Source organism: Euleptes europaea, chromosome 5 (genome assembly GCF_029931775.1).
Source record: "Euleptes europaea isolate rEulEur1 chromosome 5, rEulEur1.hap1, whole genome shotgun sequence".
Lineage (NCBI taxonomy): Eukaryota > Metazoa > Chordata > Lepidosauria > Squamata > Sphaerodactylidae > Euleptes > Euleptes europaea.
Window position 1 is genome coordinate 109,154,043 of NC_079316.1, and position 18,961 is coordinate 109,173,003.

Consider the following 18,961-nt stretch of genomic DNA (forward strand, 5'->3'; position numbering starts at 1 on the left):
TTCACACCTGTGTCTGAAACAGGTCAAAATCAGAAGCCAGTATCCACTGGGAGAGCATTTTCATCCTTGGAAAGTTAATGGGTGAGATTTAAGGCTTTGTGTTAGCTTCGTCATAGAGGGATATTAAACCATCGCACTCTGTCTGGAGAGCCCTGAGCTGGAAGAGCCTGCCACATCCATCTTTTTACGTGACCGAAGACACTTCTTTTCATCTATCGTATTTCTCTGGCTTATCATTTCCGCCTAATCAACTGAAATCAAGGCCTCTAATGACTTCACCTCGGTGTAACAAGTCCCTTTTAACGTGCTTCAAATGCATCAGAAGATCTCAAAGATTAACTTCCTTTTGCAAGCAATTTTGCAGAACAACAACACACACAAAAAACCCTCTCTCCACTGATAACAACCAGTAGCCAATGGTTTTCAACTAGCACTGCTATGGAAGAGAAGAGGCATAGTGCTTGCAACTAAATTTGCAATGAACTACCAACTGGTCGTTACTGCGTGTCGTACTGGAAATCTTTGCTTACCTGGAAGGAGCAGCATGAAGGAGCTCAAGTTTGTGGCTAAATGAGAAGAGGACTTTCTAGAGGAGAACAAATAATCTAATGTGCCTCAACATTCTTAGTTTTTTGAGTACAGGTTGAGTACACCTTATCCGGACTGCTTGGGACCAGAAGCGGTCTATATTTCAGATCTTTCCAGATTCTGGAATATTTTGGAATTTTTTCATATAGATAATGAGATATCTTGGGGATGGGACCCAAATACATTTGTGTTTTCTATACACTTTATACACATAGCCTGAATGTAATTTTAAACAATATTTTTTTTATTTATTTTGTGTACATTGATCCATCGGAAAGCAAAAGTGTAACTAACTAGACTTCGAAGAGTCTGGGCAGTGCAGATCTGCCTGCATGCCAGCTTGAAAGGATCAGTTTTTGGATCAGTCTGGATATCGGATGTACAGATAAGGGATTATCAACCTGTAGGATGTTCATAAAATTCAGGGCATGTATCAACTAGGTGAGATAAGGTGGGTGCAGTACCGTCCCAGGTAGCTACTCTGGCCCAGAGACCTAGAGAATGTGATTCTGGCTCCCCGCAATACCGAGATAAGAATGCTGGGAAAAGTTGAAGGCAGCAGGAAAAGAGGAAGCCCCAACAGGAGATGAATTGACTTATTCAAGTAATCCATGGCTCTCACTTTGTAGGACCTGAGTGTCAGCACTTGCCCTAACGAGAACCACAAACCACAGCAGGAGACAAAGTACTCCAAAGAAGCTGGTTTAATGGTCGCATAGGTTAACAGAGCAAAAGAACCCAAGACAGCAATGGGGCAAACTGGCTTGCACTTGATAATATAAAAGCATAGAAAAAAGCATTGAAAAAAGCACTCAACAGTACAGTACAGTTTCATGAGATTACAGATAACAAACAGTACAGAGGCGCCGCAGTTCCCACAGACTACTGTCGGCTTCAAAGAGTCCAAAAATGCAAAACAATCCTTGAAGGCAAATTGGTGAGAAAACGAAACTAACTGAGATACAGACCTGACACTGAGCAAAGGTGTTTACGATAGGATGTTTTGGAGGTCATTAATTCATATAGGACACCATAAGAGCCAGCGTGGTGTAGTGGTTAACAGCGGTGGTTAGAAGCAGCAGACTATAAACTGGTGAACCAGGTTGGTTTCCCACTCCTACACATGAAGCCTGCTGGGAGACCTTGGGCTAGTCACAGTTCTCTCCGAACTCTCTCAGCCCCACCTACTTCACAAGGTGTCTATTGTGGGGAGGGGAAGGGAAGGTGATTGTTAGCCGGTTTGATTCTTCCTCATGTGGTAGAGAAAGGCAACATATAAAAACCAACTCTTCTTCTTCAAATACAGTTTTGTGTGATTCACAAGGGTATGTGTATTTCCCAGATTAAAACAAAACCTGATCTCGATCTCTCTCATACAGCTCTGCCGCACTCCCTTCCATAAACCTCCAGCTGTGTCCGCTGATGGCCGGATCATTATTTTAAATGATAAAACAGCAGGATATGTACTATATGGCCATATTACCTTGCATGTGCCAGTTTGAAGGATGGACATCCTGGGGTACGGGGGGGGGGGGGGACATGAGAAATACAGGCAACCCCCCCCCATCCTACTGCTTGTATCACTCGGCGTGCATCAATAACAGAAAACAAGAACAGCTGCAAAAAACAAAAAAACCACCCTTAAACCCTCTCTCTTCTTTTCTGGTTCCCTTATGGCAGTGTTCAATACACATGAACACATGAAGCTGCCTTATACTGAATCAGACCCTTGGTCCATCAAAGTCAGTATTGTCTACTCAGACTGGCAGTGGCTCTCCGCGGTCTGAGGCAGAGAAGTATTTCGCATCACCTACTTGCCTAGTCCCTTTAACTGGAGATGCCAGGGACTGAACCTGGGAACTTCTGCATGCCAAGCAGATGCTCTACCACTGAGCTACAGCCCTTCCCTGTGGGGGTGGGGTGGCAGGAGATGAGAAGAGACATCAACTTACAAAACGAGGGGTTTAAAAGAAAAGGAATGAAACCATCTTCTGATTCTGCACCTGAAGGATGTGTCTTTTCCCAACAAAAACCATTAGCGGAGAGATTCCTGGTCTGACTGGGGGAGATGAGGCTGTTTCAGATATTTTTAAAACTGGACTGGGGAAGCGGGGGAGGATCTGGAGAAATTGGACCTCGATGAACACGGCAATGGAAAGGACTGTCGGGTGCGTCTCGCTTGGAAGGTAGCAGGGAAATGAGTCTTGCTCTCTTCAGGAGATCTGTGTGCGCATGTGCATAAAGTGCTTTCAAGTCACTTCCAATTTATGGCGACCCTTGGAATTAGTTTGGGAGGCTGGGCTGTTCTGCCAGGCCCACTGTGGCCCTATGCTCCAGAGTTGAGCGTCACTTGTTTTAATTATTTGACTAATAACTGGGAACTGTTTTTTTAAATTTTAAGTGGAAGAAGAAGAGTTGGTTTTTATATGCTGACTTTCTCTACCACTTAAGGAAGAATCAAATCGGCCTATGACCACCTTCCCTTTCCCTCCCCACAACAGACTCCCTGTGAAGTAGGTGGGGCTGAGAGAACTGTGACTAGCCTAAGGTCACCCAGCTGGCTTCACGTGGAGGAGTGGGGAAACAAATCCAGTTCCACCAGATTAACGTCCACCACTCATGAGGAGTGGGGAATCAAACCCGGTTCTCCAAATCAGAGCCCACAGCTCCAAACCACCACTCTTAACCTCTACACCACGGTGGCTCTCTTTAAGGTTTATTGCTTATCATGGTATGAAGATATTGTAGGTTATTTGATTATGTTAGCCGCCATGAGCCCAGCCTCGGCCGGAGAGGAAGGATGGGATATAAATTGAAAATAAATAAATAATGACCTCCAAAGAGTCTAAAGAGCCAGCGTGGTGTAGTGGTTACGAGCAGTGGACTCTAATCTGGAGAACTGGGGAAGTAGTTATATAGATGTTAGGGCCTTTTTTAAAAAAAGGCTCTGACTCCATTGATAGAAGAAGAGTTGGTTTTTATACCCCGATTTTCTCTACTTTTAAGGAGTCTCAGAGCAGCTTACAATCGCCTTCCCTTCCTCTCCCCACAACAGACATCTTGTGAGGTAGGTGAGGCTGAGAGAGTTGAGGGAACTGTGACTAGCCCAAGGTCATCCAGCTAGCTTCATGTGGAGAAGTGGGGAAACCAATTCATGTAGAGGAGTAGGGATCTTTAAACCAATTCCCTAGTGCATAGTTCAGCTGGAAAAAGCAGCTGCGGAGGGCCCCGTTATAGATGAAGCCTATGGTGCTGGAAAGGGAGAGTTGAACTCTTTCTCACAGTACATTTTCCCCATCAAAATTGCCCCTGATTGCTTTAAGCCTGGTAGGGAAAAAGATGTGCCTGTCTTTCCCTCACCAGGATTTAAAGTAGCTTAGCAGGGCCATTTTTTATTGGTGAAACAGCAGTGCAATGCAGCATTACCTCTCTCTGTTGGCACCTCCAGCCCTGATTCATACTCCCCACCCCCCGCTACATTACACATCAGGAGATCCATTCGCGTATCCCCAACATCACGTGGACTTTGGTTCTGCTGCTCTTAAGGAACATGATGCAGGATTAGAAATTGTGCTGTCTGCTTGGAGAGTCTGCTTACTTTTGGCAGGCTCTGCTAATAAATTCACAAATGAACAGCTACTGCAAACACCCTATATGTCTTCAGTTCTCTCCTCAGTAACAAGGAAACAGGCACAGCCTTAGAACATCCTCTCAGCTGAAGATCTGAGAACAGCCACAGTCCCGTTTTCACATGCCCTGATGTAGATGGCCCAGGGTTAGCTTGATCTTATCAAATCTTGGAAGCTAAGCAGGGTCCAGGGTGGTTAGGACTTGGATGGGAGACCACCAAGGAAGTCCAGGGTCATCACGCAGAGCCAGGCAATGGCAAACCACCTCTGAACGTCTCTTCCCTTGAAAAGTTCCTCCATAATTTACTAATGTTATACCTGTCTTTTTGTCCTAACTGGGATGGCTCAGGGAAGTCAGATCTGGTCAGATAGCAGAAGCCAATCAGGGATGGACATGGTTAGTACTTGGATGGGAGATCACCAAGGAAGTCCAGGGCCTCTACGCACAGGCAGGCAACGGCAAACCACCGCTGTTCATCTCTTGCCTTGAAAACCATACAGTAGGGGTGTCAAACATAAGGCCTGTGGGCTGGATTGAGAGGTCTTATCTGGCCTGCAAGCCAACTGAGGCAGCCACCCACACACACACACTCTCAATCTGGGCTGGGGAGGCTTGGCCCGGCCCGATCAAGTGGCATTTATGTCAGATCCGGCCCTCGTAACAATTGAGTTTGACACCCCCCTGCCCTACAGGGTCATCATAAGTCAGCTGCTTCAGTTGGCTCACAGGCCAGATAAGAGCTGTCAAGGGGCCGAATCCAGCCGACGGGCCTTATGTTTGACATCCCCACTGTATGGGTTTCAAGGCAAGAGATGAACAGAAGTGGTTTGTCATTGGCTTTCTGTCCATAGAGACCCTGGACTTCCTCGGTGATTTCCCATCCACCACTGTTCTTCGTGTACCTGATTCTACTGCAGCCTTTTATTTAGAAAATTCACTTGTATGGTATGTTAAGTGAACGAGCATCTTAGAAATCAACTCCCCCCCCCCCCATTGCTAAAATCCTTATTGTGGTAAAAAATCTCTCGTTCATGCCCACTTACCTGGGGCACCCAGGTACAGGCAGCAGAAAGGTCAGACACAGCCACAGCGTCTCTAGGGAAGCCACAATTATCCACTCAGGCCAGTAGAGAAGAACGTCTCTGAGTGAAGCCCACCTATGATCAAACTTCAAAGAGAAGGAAATTCACATTGTCACAAAAAAACACATGCCCTCGGGAGAATGCGTCTGGCCATTTCAGGAAGCCATTGGGGTTAGAATCGTTCCTTAAACCTAACATACTTCATCTCCCCCCTCCAACCCCTGCATGTAAACCAACAGGAAATGGGTCTCTTAACTACCGGGCAGTGTGAGAAGCCATTACGACCCGTTAGCCAGTTCCTGTTGCATTCACTTGAGCGATTCCCCTCCTCCCACAGCTGAGGGCAATCCATCACGATTTTCTTTGATGGAAGAGAAATGCAGCTTTTAGGTACCTCATCATTTGCTGTCAAGTGTAGGGAGTGAGCATCTTTTTTTAATGTGCGGGATGCTAGACCTTTGTTGTTGCACATGTCCACAAGTGTCACGACACAAAGGAAAATGCCTATTTGTCCCTCTCAGCAGCCTGCGTGGTGTAGCAGTTAAGAGAAGTGGTTTGGAGTGGCGGACTCTGATCTGGAGAACTGGGTTTGATTCCCCACTCCTCCACATGAGCGGCAGACGTGAATCTGGTGAACTGGATTGGTTTCCCCACTCCTACATATGATGCCAGCTGGGTGAACTTGGGCTAGTCACAGCTCTCTCAGCCCCACCTACCTCACAGGGTGTCTGTTGTGGGGAGGGGAAGGGAAGGGAAGGTGATTGTAAGCTGGTTTGATTCTTCCTTAAGTGGTAAAGAAAGTCGGCATATAAAAACCAACTCTCCTCCTCCTCATCATCAACTGCTTTGCAGGCTACACAATGCACTCTAGCAGCCATACGAATGGTAGACCACTGTGGATACCCATTCTAGAAACTTCATTTCCTTTCTCCCCTTTCTTGTCCCTCCCCTCCTTTCCCTTCCTTTCCCTCTTCTCTTGTTCCTCTTCCTCTTGTTCCTTCTTCCCCTTCCCCTTGTTTCTTTCATTCATCCTGTCTCTACCCTCCGGGGGACCTGAGAATTTTTGGGTCACCTTTGGTTTCCAGATCCATCTTAGACCATGCTCACCATTGAGGAGACCCTTCTTTTGATTTCATGTCATGTAGATAGGACACCATCTTATTAAGTTAAATTGAAAGTAATGATTTTAAATTATATGTTTTAATCTGATATTTATATTGTAATGCATTGTAAATTATTGTTGGAAGCCGCCCGGAGCCTGGCCTGCAGAGGGCAGGGTATAAATAGAAGAAAATAAATAAAATAATAAACATGCATAGTGTGAACATGACCACGAGAGTTCTCCAAGGAGGAGCAGTTAAAACACTTAGAGCTGTTTAGCTTGGAAAGAAGGAGGTTAAGGGGAGACATGACAGAGGTTTATAAAATTATGCATGGTGTGGAGAGAGTGGACAGGGAGAAGCTTTTCTCCCTCTGAAGCCAGAGGGCGAGAGATCCAAAACGTCTAAAAGGAAGTCTTTCTTCACACAATGGACAGTTAAATGGTGGAACTCCCTGAAACAGGATGTGGTGATGGCTGCCAACTTGGAAGGCTTTAAGAGGGGAGTGGACATGCTCATGGAGGAGAGGGCTATCCATGGCTACTAGTCAAAATGGATACTAGTCATGATGCATACCTATTCTCTCCTATGCTGGCCAATGATCGTAACAATAACTGTATGTACCTATTCTCTCCAGTCTCAGAGGAGCATGCCTACTATATTAAGGTAAAGGTCCCCTGTGCAAGCACCAGGTCATTCCTGACCCATGAGGTGACGTCACAGCCCAACGTTTACTAGGCAGACTTTGTGTACGGGATGGTTTGCCAGTGCCTTCCCCAGTCATCTTCGCCTACTATATTAGGCGCTGTGAAACACAGGCAGGACAATGTTACAGTTGTCTTGTTTTGTGGGCTTCCTAGAGGCACCTGGTTGGCCACTGTGTGAACAAACTGCTGGACTTGATGGACCTTGGTCTGATTCAGCGTGGCCTTTCTTATGTTCTTCTGATTTCATTCAGTGTTATGCCACAACTTTTTTTATACAAAGAAGTGTAGAGTGATGGCATCAATGTGCTAATTGGCAGCTGCTTGATCCTTAAGGATGCTGACATTTTCATATTTGACACACACCCCTACCTAATGACACAAGAAACACGAATGAGGGAAGGATGAGGGAAGGATGAAGCTATACGCGCCCTCACAAATCTAGGAGCGCCACTGCCGTAAATCAGATCTCTGAAACAGTGGAAAGACACCCCTAATGATCACTTTGAGCCCATTTCCTGGAAGATGAGAAGAGGCTGAAATGCGGGAGCGAGGGGAACGGAAGGCACTTTGCCAAAATTGAAATATGGATGGTGGAGGTAATGTATATGGGTGCACTTTTTAAAAACTTTTTTTATTATTTTTGATAAAACACATAAAACACACATACATCATGCATTCCCTTTCTCTACCACTTAAGGGAGAATCAAACTGGTTTACAATCTCCTTCCCTTCCCCTCCCCACAACAGACACCCTGTAAATTAGATGGGGCTGAGAGAGCTCTAACAGATCTGTGACTAGCCCAAGGTCACCCAGCTGACTTCATGTGGAGGAGTGGGGAACCAATATTATATTAATATTTCAATATAATATATGGTAATCTTAAATGAGACGAATAATTCACAGATTATATTAAGGTTAGAGAATAAATGTTTATGTTTTATGCTTAGTCAAAGATTTAGAAGTTTGTGTAGATTCAAAGATTAGTATCAGTTGATACAGAATGTATATAGCTGCACTTTTTAAATCTGTACCTATGGTTCCAAATGTTCTCAGGTTGGTCTTGGTGATGCAATCGAGGAACAGCACACACCTGTCTGTCCAAAGACACATTGGCTGACGGAAGAAAAGATAAAATCTATGCATCATTTTGAAGCACCGTTTGAGCGCCGGTCGCCATCTCCAATGCAAACATATATTTAGGCCGTTATTAAAAGACGGTTACCCAGCAGCCTGTAAAAGGGAGTATTGAGTCCATGTGGTCTGCCGGGTAATTGCATGCTTAGCTCATCAGTATTTATCATTATTAGTAGATCATTATCACTACGAGAAGATACTCGAGTCTGGTCTATAAATATGCGTTTCAACCAAATTTAAAACAGAGTTCTCCAAGTCAGCGATAAGAGGAAATGGATCGGGGAGGGGAAGGGTGAGGTCACGCAGTTCACTTCTCTGCCAGCTTAGAAACAGGCTTTGTAGCGCTTCCCTAATTAATGTCTTGTTCTTTTCAAACTGGAATCCGATGGAAACTCATTCCCTTTTCTGAGCATGAAGACAGGCATCATCTTTTAACAATATCCATAGTTGGTCCTTCAACCATAGTATGAGCTCTGCTAAGCAATTTGCCTTATCCTTAAACTAATAATAATAACAGCAATAATAACAATAGCAGTAATAGGAAGAAGAAGACTTTGTGAGGTAGGTGAGGCTGAAAGAGAGAACTGTGACTAGCCCAAGGTCACCTAGCTGGCTGCATGTGGAGGAGCAGGAAATCGAACCCGGTTCTCCAGATTAGAGTCTGCTGCTCATGTGGAGGAGTGGGGAATCGAACCCAGTTCTCCAAATTAGTGTCCGCTGCTCTTAACCATTACACCACCACCACAACAACAATAATAATAATAATCCGCTGCTCTTAACCACTACACCATCACCACCACCACAATAATAACTGTCAAGTCACAACCGATTTGTAGCGATCCCTCATGGGGTTTTCAAACCAAGAGATGAACAGAAGTGGCCCTTGTCAACATATGTCAAAGTTATGCCTAGTCTGCAGTTTGCTAAACAGATCATACTGATCAGAATGACAGCTAAGTCATGTGATGAGGCTGGTTTGATCCAGTTTGTACAGCCAGGAATGGGGATTTCCAGAATGACTCATCTCAGGTGAACTGTGATTGGTCATGAATGTGTATATAAGTCTGTATAGTGAATGTGAGTTACCTCTTGCTGAAATATATATGCTGGCGGAGCATGCTGATGCTCAGAGCTGTGAATGCTAACAGCAAAGGACTCTGTGTAGATATTGTAAATAAACTGTACATAGCAGAACTGCGTGGTGTGAAGTTGCTACCAGGTAAACTCCTGAAGTCCAGACAAGCTGTGCGCGACAGCCCTGCCATTGACTACTTCTGCATTACAATTGTGGTCTAACTTGGGGTTCTCCCACCTAAGCACTAACGAGGGCCGACCTTGCTTAGCTAGACTAGTTTAGACTATTCTGGCTGCTGCTGAAACACAGTAGCAAATCAAATGCCAGTTCACCCGTCAGTCATGCCCTTTTCCTCCTACCTCCACCAAACAGTCGCTTTTCAAAATGCATTTTTAAATTAAATATATACATTTAGATATATATCCATCCTCTCATTTTTTTTGCAAAACAGCTGCAAAACTATTCTGGGGATTCATTTGTGTGTGTCAGTGATGATATAGTTGCTAGCCAATAGGTGGCTTTTCCCAGGTTTGCTGAACTGAAAACACACTGAACCAATTCTTCAGAATGAGTTTGGGTCTTTGTTTTGACTATGCATGCTGTTTCCGACTGTCAGAGGTCACCTCACTCTCCCCCTGCATTTCCCCATGTTTTGAGGGACCCATTTTATCAAAAAATTGAAAACGTGGGCAAAACACGGAGAAAGGCTGGGGAGAGCGAGGCAACTTCTGACGATCAGAAATGGCACGCATAATCAAAACAAAGTCCCGAAGTCATCGGAGGGGTGACCGTGAAGGAAACAGACATGCATAAAAGGCCTTGGATTGCATGACTGGGGGTCTGAGCCACGGACAGCGTCTCTAACCAAAATGGGTAATATTGAGCCTGATGGGGAAATGGTCTGACACAGGATAAAGAAGTTTCACAGCCCGCTTCATATGAAGCTGTCCTCAAAAATCTTTCAGCTCTAGAAGGTTCCAATTAAGGCTCTGCACATGCTCAATCTCCCAATTATGTGATGCACAGAGACTAGATTTGTCAACCTCCCAGTGGTGCCTGGAGATCTCCCAGAATTACAACTGATCTCCAGGCGACAAGAGATCAATTTCCCCTGGAGAAAATGGCCGCTTTAGAAGGTAGACTCTATGGCATTATAGTAGGGTTGCCAACCTCCAGGTAGTGGCAGGAGATCTCCTACCATTACAACTGATCTCCAGCCAATACAGATCAGTTCACTTGGAGAAAATGGCTGCTTTGGCAATTGACTCTATGGCACTGAAGTCCCTCCCCTCCCCAAATTCCTCCCTCCTCAGTCTCCGCCCCAAAAACCTCCCACCGGTGGCAAAGAGGGACCTGGCAACCCTAGGTCCCTCTTGTAGAGGTTTTTGAAGTCAAATTAATTGGCGGCTGGGCACACCCTCGCCATTTTAATATTGGTTCCACAGAACCCTGATTCTTGCCATATTGAAATATTGGTTATAACAAACTCTAGGTCTCTGGAAAGCTCCCGGCCAAAGTCCACTTTCAATACTGATCACATAGTACAGTGCAAAGTTCACTAGCTGCATAATGACCTCAGTGGAGCAACCTTAAAGGGATTAGCAACTCTAAAGAGATTAAAGTCTACTAAGCTCATCATCCTATGTAACAGACAGCCAGTGTTTGCTTGAGGAATGCTGTACTCAGAAAGGAATGTTTCATTGTCTTCTCTATGCCTTGATCTTATTAATCATTAATCGTGGTATGCCTTGCCTAAGTTCCATTGTCTAAAATACTGATCAACCTTGCTATTCATTATGTGTCTTTCTTAATAAAAACCTGAGAGCTCCACTCAGATGGCAGACCTGGTTCTCTCACGAATCAAGACACAGCGTCCGTGTCTTTCCTTCACCCTCTCCTCCCCAAACCTCGCCCTCCATAGGCTCCACCCCCCCTAAATCTCCAGGAATTTCCCAACCTGGAGCTGGCAACCTTAACAAAGACACACACACCCAGAGAGGTTGTCGTATGTTGTGGCGTGCGAATATGCATCTGCACCTCACCTGATAGCTGTCAAGGTCCTTTATGCCGAAGCAGGCCTGCATCAAAGCCAAAACAAAGTAAGTAAATCCAAGACGCTGCAGAACACCTGGAATTCTTGCCCAGCTCCATGATACTGCAGAAAGAAAGGTTAAGGTTATCTGTACAAGAATTGACCTGGATGGCCCAGGCTAGCCTGATCTCGTCAGATCTCAGAAGCTAAACAGGGTCAGACCTGGTTAGTATTTGGATGGGAGACCACCAAGGAATACCAGGGTTGCTGTGCAGAGGAAGGCACTGGCAAACCACCGCTGTTAGTCTCTTGCCATGAAAACCCCAAAAAGGAGTCGTCATAAGTTGGCTGTGACTTGACGGCACTTTACACACACACACACACACACACACACGCAAAAGAATTCAGAGCCAAATTTCAAAGGCTTGTTTCAGCTTCAGATGCTATGGAGGAATTGCTATGGGGCCGCTCCTTGGTAAACTATTAGGGTTGCCAACTCCGAGTTGGGAAATGCCTGGAGATTTTAGGGGTGGAGCCTGAGGAGGGCAGGGTTTGTAGAGGGGAGGGAATGCCTTAGAGATCACCTTCCAAACTGTCTATTTTCTCCAGGTGAACTGACCTCTGACACCTGGAGATGAGATGTAATTGCAGGAGATCTCCAGCTACCACCTGGAGTAGGGTTAGGGTTGCCAGCTCTGGGTTGGGAAATACCTGGAGATTTTTTGGGGCAGAGCCTGAGGAGGGTGGGGTTTGGGGAGGGGAGGGGCTTCAATGGGTTATAATGCCACCTTCCAAAGCAGCCATTTTGTGCAGGTGAACTGATCTCTGTTGCCTGGAGATGAGTTGTAATTGCAGGAGATCTCCAGCCACCACCTGGTCCTCAGTGGGCCAATTAGGGTTGCCATGGCTCCCACTATAGCTGGAGGCTTCCCGCTGATCTTCTCTATTGTCCATTACCACTCCACGTGGGGGTGGGGAAAAACTAAAGAAAAAAACCCACTGCCAGCCTCTGTGTTGTCACATCACTTCTGGCTACAGCCTGAAGGGACATAGTGGCAGCTGTGCCCATCCCCCAACCCTCCCGCCAAGAAACAGAGAGGTAGCCCCAATTGCTGATGGACTTAAGATTTCAACATGCGCCTCTGAGGATTTGTGAAAATCCCAAAAACCTGACTTGCAGGATCTAAAGCACTGGATACACTAAGGGGAGGTGGGCTATGGCTCAGTGGCAGAGCATCTGCTTGGCGTGCACAAGGTCCCAGGTTCAATCCCTGGCATCCCCACTTAAAGGGACTAGGCAAGTAGGTGATGCGAAAGACCTCTGCCTGAGACCCTGGAAAGCCACTGCGGGTCTGAGCAGACAATGCTGACCTTGATGGACCAAGGGTCTGATTTGGTATAAGGCAGCCCAAGGTCACCCAGCAGGCTTCATGTGGAGGAGTGGGGAATCGAACCTGGTTCTCCCGATTAGAGTCCACTTCTCTTAACCACCACATCATGCTGAGTCTCTATTTGACAAGGCCCATCTTACTTGTCATTTAGCAATCAACATATCATGGACTTCAGGCTTAGAACCAGGAATAATTTGAGAAGACTTTAGGAGTGGTGACTATCAAGGACGGTGTTTCATTGGTCCTCTTGAAGTACAGAAGGGAATATGGGTATACAACATTGATAGGAAGCTCCTGCCGGTTGTGTGGGGGGATCTGGCAACCTTTCTTCTCCTCGTTGCACTTTAGGCTTCTGCTCAACCCTTCTTTTACTTAACTTCCCAGATACATCTCCAGCACTGGACAGCGGGGACCATATGTGAAATCCCTATCCTAGTTAGCCCTATCCTAGTTACAGCTAACCATGGCCCCAGCCTACTCTTAACTCAGTATACCAAGGACCACAGAGTATCTTAAGGGATTTTGTTTTTGTTTTCATTTATAGTCTGCTTTTCTCACTGGGAATCAAGGTGGATTACAAGTACAATAGAAATATTCAGTCGATCAGTAAGCCGATTATAAAATATGATACTATTTGAATCTAACAGAAAAGATTCCTATTTAAAACAAAGGTATTCAGTTAATCAGCACATGGATGACAAAGTATGATAACATTTAAGCCTAATGGCAAAGATTCCCAGTGGTGGCAGAATGTTTTGTCAAGTCACAACCAACTTATTGCAACCCTGTTGAGGTTTCAAGTAGGGTTGTCAGGTCCATTGAGGAGGGACCTGGTAACCCTACTTGAAAACCCTACGGGGTCACCATAAATTGGATTGAACTATGTTGTATACACATAGTAGAAAGTGCTTCAAAGTTGCAGCTAACTTATGGCAACCCTGTAAGGTTTCCAAGGAAAGAGATGTTCAGTGGTGGTTTGCCATTGCCTGCCTCTTCATAGCAACCCTGGACTTCCTTGGGGGTCTCCCATCCAACCACGTACCAGGGCTGACCCTATTGCCAAATAGGGTTGCCAACCTCCAGGTACTAGCTGGAGATCTCCTGCTATTACAACTGAGAGTCAGCATGGTGTAATGGTTAAGAGCAGTGGTTTGGAGCAGTGGATGCTAATCTGGTGAACCAGGTTGGTTTCCCCACACCTCGATATCAGCGGCGGACTCTAATCTGGAAAACCAGGTTTGATTCTCCACTCCTCCACATGAAGCCAGCTGGGTGTCCTTGGGCAAGTCACAGTTCTCTTAGAGCTCTCTCAACCCCACCTACTTCACAGGGCGTCTGTTGTGGGGAGAGGAAGGGAAGGTGATTGTAAACCGGTTTGATTCCTCCTTAAGTGGTAGAGAAAGCCAGCATATAAAAACCAACTCTTCTTCTTCTTATCTCCAGCTGATAGAGATCAGTTCACCTGGAGAAAATGGCCACTTTGGCAATTGGACTCTATGGCTCCATCCCAAAAACCTCCCGCTGGTGGTGAAAAGGGGCCTGGCAACCCTAATGCCAACCAACCTCTTCTTCTTCCTAGCTGACCAACCCTCTTAGGACACGAAATTCGGCCTGCCTCCTTATGACCGAACCTTGGATGTCTGCCCGTTTTGACCATCCTGAACATGGTTCAACTTCTTCCAGATCAGGCCGTCTGTTCGCTAAGACATAGTCCTTTCCACGCAGCCATCCGGCCTTTGAAAAGTGCTTACATTTACAGTGGTGAATCTGAGGATTAATCAGCAGGTTTCCTACTTTTAAAGCTCTGGGCTCCGTCCAGCTTCGCTGTCCACTTACAGGGGAAGTATTCCCAGCAGTCCATTACAGCCATTTATTCTTAATGTGCTCTCCTTTTGTTTGCGCAAGCACCACAGGGACGCAGAACGGAAGGGGCTCCACTTTCTCATTCACTCTCATGGAGGAACTCGGCCAGGCAGAACGGAAGGACAATACATAAATTTTAACGGAATATCACTTGCCCGAGGCAAACCCTGTATTTCCATGCTCCCCACTTCACATGGTGAGATTTTTGGGGTTGGGATTACCCTCTTTTGTAGGTGGGGTTGCCAACCTCCAGGTACCGCTATTATAACTGATCTCCAGCCGATAGAGATCAGTTCACCCGGGGGAAATGGCCGTTTTGGCAATTGGACTCAATGGCATTGATGTCTCTCCTCTCCCCAAACCCTGTCGTCCTCAGGCTCTGCCCCAAAAAACCTCCTACTGGTGGTGAAGAGGGACCTGGCAACACTATTTGTAGGGCCCTTTTTGTTGGGCAGGATTTTAACAACTACATGCAGAGTCCTCTCTCTTTTTTTGCCATCAAGTCATCCCCAACTTATGGCAGCCCTGCAGGGTTTTCAAGTCAAGAGACGAGCAGAGGTGGTTGGCCATTGCCTGCCGTGTGTAGCAACCCTGGACTTCCTTGGTGGTCTCCCATCCAAGTACTAACCAGGGCCAACCCTGTTTAGCTTACAAGATCTGATAAGATTGGGCTAACCTGGGCTATCCAGGTCAAGGCAAGAGACTAACAGAGGTGGTTTGCCAGTGCCTGCCTCTGTGGAGCAACCCTGGACTTCCTTGGTGGTCTTCCATCCAAGTACTAGCCAGAGCTGACCCTGTTTAGCTTACGAGATCTGACGAGATTGGACTGGCCTGGTCCATCTGGCCAATAATGACAACAGCTATTCCTGTGTGTGTATAAAGTGCCATCAAGTCACAGCTGACTTATGGCAGCCCTGTAGGGTTTTCAAGGCAAGAGATAAAAAGAGGTGGTTTGCCATTGCCTGCCTCTGTGTAGCAACCTCGGACTTCCTTGGAGGGTCTCCCATCCAAGTACTAACCACAGCTGACTGCTTAGCAGCTGAGATCTGATGAGATCAGGATAGCCTGGACTATCCAGGTCAGGCCTACCTACCTATATCCTACCTATAGTTGAGGGCAGCCACGGGTTAGGGTTGCCAGGTCCCTCTTTGCCACCCGCGGGAGGTTTTTGGGATGGAGTCTGAGGAGGGCAGGGTTTGGGGAGGGGAGGGGCTTCAATGCCATAGAGTCCAATTGCCATTTTCTCCAGGTGAACTGATCTTTATCAGTTGGAGATCAATTGTAATTGCAGGAGATATCCAGTTAGTACCTGGAGGTTGGCAACCTTACTGCAGGTATCATCTTTGCTGGCTACCCTGTCCCCCTTCCTTTTATGTTAAACTTTGTATGGATCTGAAGGGGTGGCGTGCCTGTTTGTCTCAGTCTACATGGTGGAAATTGGGTGCCATCTCTGGATTTTAACAATTTTAAATTATAGGGTTTTATTGTTAAATGTTTATTGATTTTAATGTTATTTGATGTATGGTATAAATGATGTTACCCGCCTTCAGCTTGGCCTTGGCTGGGGAGGGCGGGTAAGAAACCAAATGCCCCCATACTCTTCCTATCCTTTGTGTTTATGTTTGCCAGGTCCCTCTTTGCCACCGGCAGGAGGTTTTGGGGACAGAGCCTGAGGAGGGCAGGGTTTGGGGAGGGGAGGGACTTCAATGCCATAGAGTCCAATTGCCCAAGCGATCATTTTCTACAGGGGAACTGATCTCTGTTGCCTGGAGATCAGATGTAATAGCGGGAGATGTCCAGCTAGTACCTAGAGGTTGACAATCTAATTTGTGTTCCCACATGCAAGGGGCAGCTATGAAGCATTTTAGAAATCTACTGAAATAATATCTGTATATTTTTTAAAAAAATGAAAATCGCAGTAGGCACTGCTTACACATACCAACCATACTTTCAAAAATATCAATGGCCTATTGTTTTTTAAAGGCCAAATATAATTTATACCAGTGGGATTAAGAATAAAAATAACAGAACTGGTGGGTTAAATTGAGGAAGCCATTCTGATTCAGATTAACCGAATGGGGCCATATAATATTACCAGCTTTCCATCAATTTACAAAAAAATTGTTAGATTGTACTGGGATTTGATTGGGTTAGTATTTGGCTTTTGATCATATGATATGTTGCCGGGTCTCTTTTCATTACTCTTGGGAAATTTCATAGCCCATTGGCGGAAGCTGAAAACCCAGGCAGCAAATTCCACACAAAACAAGATGACATTCAACCACATTTTAATATAATCCAGTCAGAAATCTAAAAAGATTAAGCACGACTTATGCCACGCCAATCAGACAGGCATTAACTGAGAAATCTGTATTAAAAATAATACCTTTCTTGAAATTATTATATTGCCTGCTATCTGCATCCGCTTGAGAAAGTTACAGCCGCATGAATTGTTTCAGTTACTTTAAGGCTTTCATTTTCAGTCTCAGCGCAAAACATTTTGAGACCAAAAGTCCACCGGAGGAAAAAAAGTTAAATGGATTGAGAATTTATTGTTTGACAGTGTTTTTTTTTTTTTTTTTAATTCCAAATATAGAAAGATCAGACACACAGCTTTCCAAAAGTTCCCCTTGGCTTTTTACTCCTTTAAGATTAAAGCATGGTTACATTGTGGAACTCCCTGCCCCAGGATGTGGTGATGGCTGCCAACTTGGAAAGCTTTAAGAGGGGAGTGGACATGTTCATGGAGGATAGGGCTATCCCTAGGGTTGCCAACCTCCAGGTACTAGCTGGAGATCTCCTGCTATTACAACTTATCTCCCACCAATAGAGATCATTTCCTCTGCAGAAAATGGCCACTTTGGCAATTGGACTCTATATCATTGAAGTCCCTCCCCTCTCCAAACTCCGCCCTCCTCAGGCTCCACCCACAAAATCCCCAGGTATTTCCCAACCTAAAGCTGGCAACCCTACTCCTCTCTGGGTGGTCTGGTCTCATGATTGACCCCAGCCACCTAGTATACTATTAGATACAGCACATGGATACCCAAGGAAAACTTCAGTCTGGTTATTTTACACTTTCCTCTTTCTTTTGATCTGCTTTATTATAAATTTGATATGACTTTTTTTAAAAAAATCCAGACATTGAGTAGGATAGAACAGACTGTTCTTCAGCATATAGCCTTGCTATGTTAGAAGAAGGAGAAGGAGAGTTGGTTTTTATATGCCAACTTTCTCTACCACTTAAGGGAGACTCAAACCGGCTTAAAATCACCTTCCCTTCCCCTCCCCACAACAGACACCCTGTGAGGTAGGTGGGGCTGAGAGAGCTCTAACAGCTGTAACTTGCCCAAGGTCACCCAGCTGGCTTCGTGTGTAGGAGCGGGGAAATAAATCCAGTTCGCCTAGGGTTGCCAGGTCCCTCTTCTCAACCGGTGGGAGATTTTGGGGGCGGAGCCTGAAAAGGGTGGGCTTTGGGGAGGGGAGGGTCTTCAATGCCATAGAGTCCAATTGCCAAAGCAGCCATTTTTCTCCAGGTGATCTGATCTCTATCAGCTGGAGATCAGTTGAATTAGCAGGAGATCTCCTGCTACTACCTGGCAGTTGGCAACCCTAAATTCACCAGATTAGCCTCCGCCGCTCATGTGGAGGAGTGGGGAATCAAACCTGGTTCTCCAGATCAGACTCCACCGCTCCAAACCACCGCTCTTAACCACTACACCATGCTGGCTCCTTAATACACTTTTTCTTGATTTGAATATGCTATATCCCACTGAATTTTTTTAAAAAACGGATTCTCACAATACTAAAGAAATTACTCTCGGCCAACAACCTTTCCATTGTGACAGCATAGTATGATCGCTGCTTTTCTCACACCTGAAGTCAGCTAATGTAGTAGGGAGACTATGCCATTCAGTTATACAGTTAGCTGACTGTAGTAGGAGACTCGGCCTTTCTTACCTTCACGGCAGTTGATGTAATACACATCCTGATATGCTGGACATCCGATACAAGGTGTGAGCCGAAAGCCATGCTATAAGACACACGGACTAACTGTATTTTACACAAAGCTACACGGAATAAAAGGCTTGAACCTTGTTTGTGCATATGTTAGGATGTGTATTGTGAAATTGTGTATGTATGGCCACTGAGGAAGGCCTCTAGAAGGCCGAAAGGTGTCTGGTCAGATTTTGGTCTTTATATGTATCAGCATCAACTGAGTATGTGTTTGTAATATTTGTAACCAATTACTCTTTGTGCTTTTTAGGAGGCCTGTATTTTAGGCCCTGTGCTTTTAAATACAATTGTGCACAATATACAATAAAAGTATATTTATTTGTTGTTATGCTAGATGGTGT

The 18,961-nt window shown here is 45.5% G+C and overlaps 1 protein-coding gene across 1 annotated transcript in view; it reads right to left on the minus strand.

The window, feature by feature from the left end:
• LOC130478392 (heparan-alpha-glucosaminide N-acetyltransferase-like) overlaps positions 1-18,961 on the minus strand; it is a 158,905-nt gene that overhangs the window by 105,737 nt on the left and 34,207 nt on the right. Inside the window, exons 6-7 of the mRNA XM_056850533.1 lie at positions 11,355-11,472; positions 5,262-5,375 (exon numbers count right to left, since the gene is read on the minus strand). Of these exons, the coding sequence (XP_056706511.1) occupies positions 5,262-5,375; positions 11,355-11,472 (232 nt within the window). The remainder of the gene's footprint in view (positions 1-5,261; positions 5,376-11,354; positions 11,473-18,961) is intronic.